Source organism: Perca fluviatilis, chromosome 17, assembly GCF_010015445.1.
Source record: "Perca fluviatilis chromosome 17, GENO_Pfluv_1.0, whole genome shotgun sequence".
Lineage (NCBI taxonomy): Eukaryota > Metazoa > Chordata > Actinopteri > Perciformes > Percidae > Perca > Perca fluviatilis.
In genome coordinates, this window is record NC_053128.1 from 29728041 (window position 1) to 29739689 (window position 11649).

The following is an 11649-nucleotide window of genomic DNA, read 5'->3' on the forward strand; positions in this document are numbered from 1 at the left end:
TAAGCTGTCAGCATTGTAACCGTGTTAACTCCAGCTGCTAGCTAACGGTAGGCTAACGTTAGCTGCTGCCATCTGTAGTGTTAACTAGTGTCCTGTGTGGGGATGTTTCAGTTCCCTCTAACCACCCGCGGCGCTACCATTGGGCCCGGGTGGCCCTGTATTGGCATTATTTCCTTTCAATAATTGGGAAAAGCCTCCACACACCATACCCAAAACCAATCTCACTATAAAGACCGAGACACTGAAAGGGAGCCAACCACAACAGGCTGCTACATCCACGGATGCTCCTCAGCCAGCTGCTAAACCCAAGGTTGCTCCACTGCAAGCTGTTGCTGCACCCAAAGGTTCTTTCCAGCAGGCTGCTACACCAAAAGATCTTCCCCAGAAGGTAGCTTCACCAAAAAATGCTCCAGAGAAGGTAGCTTCACCTAAAGATCTTCCACAGAAGGTAACTTCACCTAAAGATACTCCCCAGAAGGTTGCTAGTGACGTTACACCAAAAGACATGCCACTAAAGGGAGCTACACCAAAACCTGTGCCACTGAAGATTCTTAAACGAACGGATTTTCTACAGCAGGAAATTCCCATCAAGGTGGCTCCACTGCAAGCTGGTGCTGCACCCAAAGGTTCTTTCCAGCAGGCTGCTACACCAAAAGATCTTCCACAGCAGGTAGCTTCACCAGAAAATGCTCCAGAGAAGGTAGCTTCACCAAAAGATCTTCCACAGAAGGTAGCTTCACCAGAAAATGCTACAGTGAATGTAGCTTCAGCTTCACCTAAAGATACTCCCCAGAAGGTAGCTGCTACAAAACTTAATGCTACTAACTTTACACAAAAACTCGTGAAGGTTGTTAGATGGAAGGATCTAGAGCAGGAAATTCCCATCAAGGTGGCTCCACAGCAGGCTTCTGCTACACCTGAGCGTGTATCACTACAAGTGAATACACCTTCAGGTGCTGCACAGCAGGTTTGTGAGGCCTCTGAAATGACAAGGTGCCCTGTCCAGAGGAAAACACTTTGGAAAGCCCCACCACCCTACCGTACTCCTAAAGATGCTTCACAGAAGGTTTCTCGACAGAAGGGTGCTCCACAGCAGGCTGCAGCTACACCTGAGAGTGTATCACCACCTTCAGGTGCAGCACAGCAGGCTGGTGAGGCCAGCGAACTGACAAGGGGCCCTGTCCAGAGAAAAACCCCTTGGAAGGCAACACAACCTCACCGTACGCCTAAGCAAAAACACCTGGCTAGGGTTTGGGCTGGTAAGGTTGAAGCCGATGATTATAAACGGGGCCCAGTTCAACAGAAAAAACTTTGGACACCACCAACGAAAGACCAAAGAATTCACTGGACAGCACCAACCTCTCCAAAAAAAAGAACTGACTGGACAGCACCACAGTTTTGTGAAGCTAAGGCGAGTGGGGATGAAGCCAGTGATTTTATGAGCTGTCTTATGCAGAAGAAAAATATCTGTACAGCGCCACACATCACCAGTCAGGCCTGTGATGAGGTGGAGGCTTCCTCCCAGCACGCTGTGACGGTCGTCCTGGAGCTCCAGCCTCAGCAGCTCAGCAGCAATCAGACGGAGGAGATCAACGCACTAAAGGAGGAGAATAAGCTAAAGGAGGAGAACGAAGCTTTAAGATAATAATAATAATAATAATAATAAATTGAATTTATATAGCGCTTTTCATGGACTCAAAGTCGCTTTACAGGGCAGGGTAGATTATAAAAACATAACAAAACAAAACGAGCAAACAAAACAAGTAGAACAAAACAAGATACAGATGAAAAAGGGAGGGGGGCAGGTGGACTATGGGTAGGCTGAGGTGAAGAGATGGGTCTTGAGGCGGGACTGGAAGATCTTCCCTCCAGCAGGCGAGCTGCGAAAAGATGGAGACAAATAACCTAAAGGAGGAGAATGAAGTTTTAAAAGCTTCCCTCCAGCAGGCGAGCTGCGAAAAGGAGGAGAAGAATAAGCTAAAGGAGGAGAATGAAGCTTTGAGAGCTTGTCGTGGAAGTTTTCTAGGAAGCAGCAGAGTAAACAAATATCAATGATAAAAATGAAAACGAATAAATACTGTTTGAGAATTAAACAAAAGTCTGGTCTTTGAGCATTTATTATATTTTGCAAAATATGAGAATACAGATTCAAAGGTACATGCAGTACAACTGAATGAGCATTACTAACTAAAAGTCTAAATATCCAAACATTATATAGTGAAGAAACTCCGTTAAGCCATCCCTCTTCAAGTATCTTTAGCATACTGTCACTTTCTTAAGAAAAATACCATAGACAGTCAGATCATCTCTCAACCTTCCATTCTGCTCCTGTGTCTCCTATATTAGACAAAACACCTGCTTATCTCAGGAGACAGAAAGAGATGCCCCCCCCCACCCCTCCCCTTTCCTCCCCTCCCAATGGTTAATATAGTCTTGCCCCCCTCTTTTTTTTTTTTCCTTTATTAATAAAAAAAAAAAAAAAAACCTTTTTTTTTTTTTTTTCTTTCTCTTCTTTTTTTTTTTTTGTGCCCCCCCCTCTTTTTTTTGTCTTTTTCCCCCCCCAAAAAAAAAAAGTATGTGTGTTTAAAAAAAAAAAAAAAAAAAAAAAACAACAACCACCCAACAAATGGTTAAAATATAATTTGCCACCACAAGCTGAAGTGGATCAGCTAAAACAAGGGCTGGAAGTGAAAAACGTTCTCCTTGATGAAGTCCATCAGAAGAACGTGGAAAAGATCAGCGACCTGGAGAGTCAGCAGCTGCAGTGGTAGGAGGAGAGAGCCCGTCTCCTCCAGTCGCTCAGCGACATCCAAAACACCCTGCAGGAGAAAACATGCAGTGGTGTGGAGGACAGGAGTCAGAACCAGATTGAGGACCAAGGGGAGCACATGGACAAAGGCAACAAAAAGACCAAAAAAAACTCTCTCTGGAAAAGACTCGAGGCTATTCAAATAAACTGCCAGCAATTTGCCCCCATATTTATTCTCCGAGCTATCCCACCAACCCTCAGCGTCCTCTACCCCCCTATTATTATTTTCCCCTCTATATTTCTATAGAGAGCCGAAGTCCCGCCCCTTCCGGTGGACCTCATGGGACCTAAACTCAGAAAAAATATGAACGGTAGTGAACGGGGTGAAGCAAATTATTTTTTGATCCCGTTTGAATTGAGCCATGGATTACAAATATGATGTTCGTCAATTTAAAAGATAATCTTTCAACCGAAGCAAGTCTCAGTTAGCCGTAGGTTTGTCATATGACCACTTAGTTTAGTGTGAAACCGCTCAGTGGACTACATTTCCCGTCTCACACAATCTACCTCACCTAGCTTGATGCTTGGTTTGCTCGCTAGCTAGCTAGCTTAGCTCTGTTCCATAACACTAACGTTATCTCAACTGATGGGTTTTATCCAGTGAAGTGTTTTCATCAGATAAGCAAAAGAACAAGCGAGATCCTCGGCTCATTAGAGTAACGTTACATCCTCGGTACGATACACACAGATATCGTAGCTTCAGCGAGACGTCATCCATGAGACATTGAAGTGTGTAGTCTTTCTAATTATGTATTTTCACAGTCTTATACTTAAGCAGTTTAACAATAAACTGAATCTTTCTACGGTTGAAAAATAATGTTTTAAATTGACGAGCATCATATTTGTAATTCATGGCTCAATTCAAACGGGATCAAAAAATAATTATTATCTCTCCATTGACTGTCGTTCATATTTTTTACGAATATAGGTCCCATGGACCGGAAGTAGAAGGGCGTGACTTCGGCTCTCTATTGCTCTGCAGCCATCCGTAGAGAGGTGATCTCTCTATGAATGGCTGCTCCCCAGAGTTCTTCTTCCCGTGTGGGGAGTTGTTCCTTATCTTCTTTTTGCGTGTTCTCCCCGCCTTAGCTTGGGTTTTCTCCGGGTGTCTCCGGTTCTCCCACAGTCCAACATCCAATCCGACATGCAATCAATAAGAAGTACAGTATGTACTGTATAATTATCAATAAAAACAACCTAATCAATCTATATCTGAATCTAAATGTATTTCATCCATATATAATTTTTAAAGTTAAGTTTCTAAGCATGACAGTGTTGGAGAAGACTTATAAAATAAGTATTCACAGTTGTTTTTTTAAACAAATCATATGATTTCATTTGGCATTTTGGTAGAAGCAAACTGCACGAAAGCTTTTCTTTCATTCTTCATTCTCTGTAGATTCTAAGTAAAACAATGGAAAATAAGATTGTGTGTTATAATCACTGCTACTGGAAAAAATAAAGTATATATATATATTTGCATTTCAACACAGAAAGAGCTTTTAACTACACTGGTTACTGTGACTCCAACAGCAAAGGAGTCACTATCGCTTTAACCTAGCCACATCACAGTCATGCCAATAATGACGTTAACGTTAACTTTGTGCAATTGGCTCTCAAAATTAAAAAAAATAATTGAGAATTTAACAACATTGGTAGCCAAGATGACATGTTTATTGCTGTTAGCATGTAGCTACTATAGTTAGCAGTGGACACTAATAGAATATAGCAGCACTTTCTACAGTCAAAATAAAGGCTTTTAAACGAAATACTACATAAACAGAAAATGTTTCAGGAGTAATGTGAATTGGGGAGAATTTAACGACACTGGCAGCCAAGATGACATATTTTACTTACCGTTAGCATGTAGCGACATGCGACCATGTTAACACTGGATGTTTAAAAAAAGTGTTGGCTCCAGACTTGTGTGTTCGTTGTAAGAAAGTTGTCTCGTCGGATGTTAATCACCCACTGTTTATGTAATTCATTGTCTTTGAGAAAAGTAACAAACCTAACAGGAGAATAGCATCTTGCAGACAATCTAACGTTAGCATACTCCTAGCTAACTATTATGTAGCTGCATGCTAACGCAACATAGCTGTAATCTTGGCCAATGCTGGTCATTTCCCCTCAAATTCCGGTCACTTTACTACAGGAACATGTCCGGTTGTGTATTATTTGGCTTAGAAGCCGTTATTGGTGATTTTTCACGGTACAAAGTCCTGCTATATATTGAAGAGTGGTAGCAGTGGGCTCTCACAGAGATCTCATTTGTAGCCCTGTTTTACCTGATACTTTCATAAAAGTACAAACACATGAAGTGAGAGGTATATACACATGACTTTATTTAAAACACGATTAACCTGAATAAGGGCGGAATCATGACTTAAAACACCAAAGCAAGGCTTCTAGCTCAAGCTAACTAATGTTAGCAAATTACCTTCAAAGTTGCAAAGAAATGAAGAAACGTAAAATTTGAAGCCTTTATCCAACTAACTACGTGGTGTCGTACTGCAGTGGTTCCCAACCTTTTTTCCTTGGCGCCCCCCCTACTCATGTCTCATGTCTCATGTCTACCCCCCCCGACCCCGAAATCGAATTTCAGGTAACTCTCGAGATAGAGCCTTACTTTCTTTTTTGATACAGAGGAGTTATCAGCACTTTGACGTTTCTCCACCATGTTTCATTCATAAAATAGTGATGAACGAGGATGATAGCAGCTAGCAGCTGACCTGATGACAGCCAACAGCTAGCAGCTAGCAGCTGACCTGATGACAGCTAACAGCTAGCAGCTAGCAGCTGACCTGATGACAGCTAGCAGCTAGCAGCTGACCTGATGACAGCTAACAGCTAGCAGCTGACCTGATGACAGCTAACAGCTAGCAGCTAGCAGCTGACCTGATGACAGCTAACAGCTAGCAGCTGACCTGATGACAGCTAACAGCTAGCAGCTAGCAGCTAGCAGCTAGCAGCTGACCTGATGACAGCTAACAGCTAGCAGCTGACCTGATGACAGCTAGCAGCTGACCTGATGACAGCTAACAGCTAGCAGCTAGCAGCTGACCTGATGACAGCAAGGGTCCCAGGTTAAGAGGTCCTGGAGGTTTGGCCTACTAAGTAGCCTGCCTACAATTTTAAGCGAAAACAAAAATATATAGTTTTTATACAGACTTTTGTACACATTATATATTCTAGTGCATTATTATAATTTGTTTAACATGTGCAAATATTTTTTTTTTACCTCAACCTTAAACCAGATAAAGACTTGCAAAAAGACAAAGATGAATTGAAGTATCACACATTGACTAAGTTACAGACATTCTTTTTTGAGATTATTTCAGATACTGGTGTGGTCTGCTTTCCATGTTAATTACATGGGGAATTTAAGTTATTTATTTAACTTCTGCAACTACATTTACTTATTTAATTTCTTAATTTCTTCATATCTACTCATATAATTAATATAAATGTTGACTCACTTGGTGTATTTTCAGTGTCCCGGGAACTGTTTTCAGGTTGGGGGGGAACCAATTCACAGCTGGCCTTTATTTTCTCCTCTGATACTTTGTACAGAGTCACTGATGAATTGTTCTTCAGCTGCTCATACAGAGACTCTGCATCAGGAATACTGGTCCCATAAGAAACTATTCTGTCTGCAAGATTCTTCAAGGCCCCACCTACTCCATCTGGTGCACCTTTGCCATGTGATGCCTCAGTATAGTTCCAGGTCACCCATTGAAATCCGTGCATAAAGGGCACAGTGGAGGCTAGATAGAAAGATGTTTTGTTTCTATACTGGGAAGTTGGGCCATCTGAAATGAAATGTAGGTTGTGGGCTTCAGGATACTTTCCTCGTATGTATCTCAGCACTGGGTCAAGATGAGCCCAGGTTGCCACTACATCGTGCTGTAGGCAGTCTGAGAGGGACTCTGGGACTCTGCCCCCACTGAAATAGAGTACCCCGGTGTGGAGGGTAACCTGATCATTCCCAGTTCCAAAATGGGTGTCCTTGATTTCTTTGGCATATTTACAGCTGTAATCCACATGCACAGCAACAGCATCATCTGTCAGGGTATCTTTCATTGCTTTCAATGTCAAATATTGGTGCTTGACATTCAACAAGTGAATGGCAAAACCTGGAAGGTGTTCTCTTGTTAGGGCCAGCAACCGCTCAATGGATGAGGTACGCTTTTCGAGGACGGTTTTTCTTTGTCTGCCTGTCTTCTGTAGATCCATCCTTGAGGGTCTTTGTTACAGCGACAGACCTTGTGATCCACTCTTGCCAGATGACAGTGTTCCCCTGAGTGAGAGGATCTAAGGATGTGGGAAAGGTCTTGTCAATGCATTTTTGACATCTGCCATACATGCCGGACATGTTGCCAGTGTCACACACAGAGGACTGCACAAGATCCTCTGGGCTTGATGTTTCAATGATTCCCAGTTGTTGCATTATTTTGATTTTAAAGCCAAAGTTCTCGTGCATTTTACATGCACACGTCTCTCTGTCTTTAACTTTAGGCCTAATAATCCAAAATGGCCTCAATCTAAAGAACTGAGCTTTGGACACGGTTTGCTCAGGATCAGGGGCGGATCTACCGGGGTGGCATAGGGTGGCAAATGCCACCCTAACAGAAAGCCTTGCCACACCCTGCTGCCACCCCAGTTGGCAGCAACAAATTAAAAGTTATGACCAATTTGACAATTTACGAGCGCGAATCTCCAATGTCCGACTGCAACTGTTTGCTTCCCCTCTCGCACATCTGCCACTCATCACCTGTGTCTTACCTTAATGCCTTTCCTGTGATAAAGCCCCTTACTTCTGTCATACTTCTATCTCCTGTTAAGTGAGATCACATTGTACTGTCGCCTCAAATGCAAGACATTGATGCATGAGATTAAGTTTGTCTGTATGAGTTTGTAAATGGCAGCTTGTGCCCTTTTGTGTGTACATACTATTTCTGATCAAACTGTGATAACTGTGATTAAATTCAGTATATATACATCTGCCATATGTTGCCACCCCTCAAAAATTCCTGCCCCCCCTCTCGCCACCCCATAAATATTTTTCTATATCCGCCCCTGCTCAGGATGTTCAGCAAAGAAGCGTCGATGGACTCTTGCGACGAATCTCTCCAGCCTTGCCATTTATGACAGTTGAGACATCATCCCGATGTAGGAACATGCTCACAACCTTGCCAAGTTGTTTCCGCTCGCTATTGATCGGCAGTCCCTTTTTAGCCTCTCTGATCCTGACCCTCTGTGAAATATTTGCTGGTAGCCTTGGCATTGCACTTTTTGGTCTATTAGCTGCCAGCCTTCTAATTTTTCTGTTTAGTGTCAGCAGTTGTGTTGTCTTTGCCCCAAGTTTCTCTTCAGCATACCTTAGCTTTGCTCTTAATTTGGCCCCAGTCTTTGATGCCTGCTCTCTTTTTTCAATGACTGGCCGTGTTCTGTGCGGGGTGGATGCCTCCATTGGCCCTGTCAGGTCTAAACTTTCTTCAGCTGGTGTTCTGTTCAGATTTTCATTATTTGTGTCTAGTTCCTGTCTGTTATTTTCTTCATTTGCAAAGGAATTTTCTGCCTGACTTAATGAAGATGCTGGGGTTAGATCTAGAAGTGCTTGCTCTTGCTTTTTTTTTTTCTGTAATATTTTGTAATATTTCTCTCATGCTGTCTATTTGTGAGGTCCTGAGTAGTCTTAATTTTACCATTTTCCTTACATTTCCGATACCTGGAAAAGGAAAAATGAATGAAAGGTGAAATGCAGTAAGCACTGACATAAATACAAACTTTAATACAATACAAAATTACACACAATTGTTCATTTAGGAATGGTGTGTGTGTGTGTGTGTGTGTGCATGCATGTAGCACACGCACACACATGGGCATGCATGTCTGTGTGTGTGAAAGAGAGTGTGTATACAATATATACTGTACAATTATGTCAGCCTTCACGTTTGCATGTGTGTGTGTGTGTGTGTGTGTGTGTGTGTGTGCATGTACGCACAAGCATATTTTAAGAGGATTGTCTGCAGGGAATGTGTCTGACCAATCACGGTGGGTGTGGGCTGATTTTTTTGTCCCAGTCCAGCCCTGTTTGTAAGAATGGTTTTAGGTGTGGTCTTTCCCCTGCAGAAATAGTAGCCCTGTTCCACGTACGAAGGGAAGAAATCCTGTTATTCCAGGAATTGAAAGAGAGGGTTAACTCCCCGTCCAGCTGGATAACAGTTTTCTTCCCTCATAACTGAAAGGAAATGCCAATACATGACTCAGCTATTTGTTTTAAAATGCTCATCATTTTAAATGATTATAGTTATGATCTATCTATCTACGTGTACCTATCTATCTATCTATCTATCTATCTATCTATCTATCTATCTATCTATCTATCTATCTATCTACCGTGCTGATATAATGTGACTTATCTGAATTTAAAAAAGTAAAAATGAAAGAGTTTAAAATATTATCATTGCATTACTTTATTTCTTCATATAAAGATGTTATCTGAGATCAATAGTGTCCCACCAATTTTATTCATTTGCATATTAAACATAACAGAAACATTTCAGAAAACGTGTAATACAAAAATAATTGTCTTAATGTCAGTAACCAACTGGTGAAGTTTCATTGTGATTTTAGCTAAAATAGTTCAACTATTCACCTGTAGTGTCTGTCTGTAGCAAAAGTCAAGAGACTTCAGATACAGTATTAGGGGACCACTAAGATCTATATAAAAGAGACTTCAGATACAGTATTAGGGGACCACTAAGGTCTATATAAAAGAGACTTCAGATACAGTATTAGGGGACCACTAAGGTCTATATAAAAGAGACTTCAGATACAGTATTAGGGGACCACTAAGGTCTATATAAAAGAGACTTCAGATACAGTATTAGGGGACCATTAAGGTCTATATAAAAGAGACTTCAGATACAGTATTAGGGGACCATTAAGGTCTATATAAAAGAGACTTCAGATACAGTATTAGGGGACCACTAAGGCCTATATAAAAGAGACTTCAGATACAGTATTAGGGGACCACTAAGGCCTATATAAAAGAGACTTCAGATACAGTATTAGGGGACCACTAAGGTCTATATAAAAGAGACTTCAGATACAGTATTAGGGGACCACTAAGGCCTATATAAAAGCATCCAAAAAGCAGCATGTCATGGGACCTTTAAACACAGAAACACAGCGACATCTGGTGGTCTGCAAAACATACAGCAGCCCTTCAAGAAGGGCCGAAGCACTACAACACCTCTCTGATTTTAACAGTTTTTTGTGTGCAACAAACGTTTCACAAGCCTCCGTGTCATTATTAAATCTTTAATACTTTTGATCAGAAGTGCTGCATTAAATGTAGATATAATTGTGTAATATGTTACAGTAAATTGATGAATTCAATTAACGAATTATCCACAAAGAAAGCACATTTAAACTGACACAAAGTGCTCACGTTTCACTCTGGGAGGATTTCTACAATTGGTCTTCGGCGAATAGTCTGGATATGCCAGCCCGGATTTATAGTAATATTACATTTGGTACATTAGGACAAAAAATTTGCAAATACCCCAAATATATTTACACAAATTTCACAACTTTCCTAAAAAAAAATTCTCTTTTCTTAGATTATGCTCATTTTCAGGTTCATAATTGTGTTTTGAGGTTATATCAGAATAGGTTTACATGGAATAATTTTCAGAAGACACCATATTTTTGTTGTACTGCACATTGCTGCAGCTCCTCTTTTCACCCTGTGTGTTGAGCTCTCTGTTTTAGCTACAAAGTGAGACATCTCACTACTGTTCCATCTTTGTTGGGAGTCGCACATGTGCAGTAGCTAGGTAAGGACTACTAGCCAGTCAGAAGCAGAGTATGAGGGCGTGCCCTGACAGTAGCTAGGTAAGGACTACTAGCCAGTCAGAAGCAGAGTATGAGGGAGAGCCCTGACAGTACCTAGGTAAGGACTACTAGCCAGTGAGAAGCAGAGTATGAGGGCGTGCCCTGACAGTACCTAGGTAAGGACTACTAGCCAGTCAGAAGCAGAGTATGAGGGCGTGCCCTGACAGTACCTAGGTAAGGACTACTAGCCAGTCAGAAGCAGAGTATGAGGGCGTGCCACGCTAGCAGCTAGCGAGGTGTGTTCCAAAGTGACCACTTTAAAATTGATTCTATCTAAAAATGCTCTTTATCTGTATGAGTCCTTATGAGGCCTTTCCTTTAATATGACCCCAGACAGAAATATTATAAGAACTATTATTATTTAATTTTATGGTATTTTATTCCTTATTTTATTTATTTATTTTTGTTTATGTGGCTTTTATTGTCTCTTCTGTACTTTTGTTCATGTAGCACTGACTATTCTGCTCAGTTTTGTATTTCTGTGTGAAATGTTTTATGCTTATAAGATTTGTATTCTGAAATATAGTGAATAAAATAACCTGTGGGCTCACATGTGTTAATGTCATGGATCATATTTATGTATTATGTTTTTATATATATATATATATATATATTCATGTATTACCATTTCAAATGAATCTCAATGTCATGTTATTGGAGAATTATATTAATTAAATTACCTTATTAATTTATTACCTTTTTACTTCAAATCAGGTGGAAATGTTCTTATACTTGTGATTATGTCTTTAGTGTACATCGCCATATTTCTCAGAATGTATTCTATTTAGCAAAGTAACTAAGGGGAGCTCTATATCTATTTCCGAAAGCTTGACACTTTTTTTGTTTATCAAACTGACTTGAGCAAAGTTTATACGATAACTTCTGTTTGTGAATATAAATCTGGCATTAAGAATAATGGACATAATTAAATAGTC

The 11649-nt window shown here is 40.8% G+C and overlaps 1 protein-coding gene across 1 annotated transcript; it reads right to left on the minus strand.

Moving 5' to 3' along the window:
- Positions 1 to 2650: 2650 nt before the first annotated feature.
- On the minus strand, positions 2651 to 7416 carry LOC120545424. Its single transcript, XM_039779730.1, has 2 exons — positions 6289 to 7416; positions 2651 to 2819 (listed from the first exon to the last, which is right to left on the minus strand). The coding sequence occupies exons 1-2, from the start codon at positions 7043 to 7045 to the stop codon at positions 2800 to 2802; spliced, it is 777 nt and encodes a 258-aa protein (XP_039635664.1). The 5' UTR covers positions 7046 to 7416; the 3' UTR covers positions 2651 to 2799.
- Positions 7417 to 11649: the final 4233 nt, after the last annotated feature.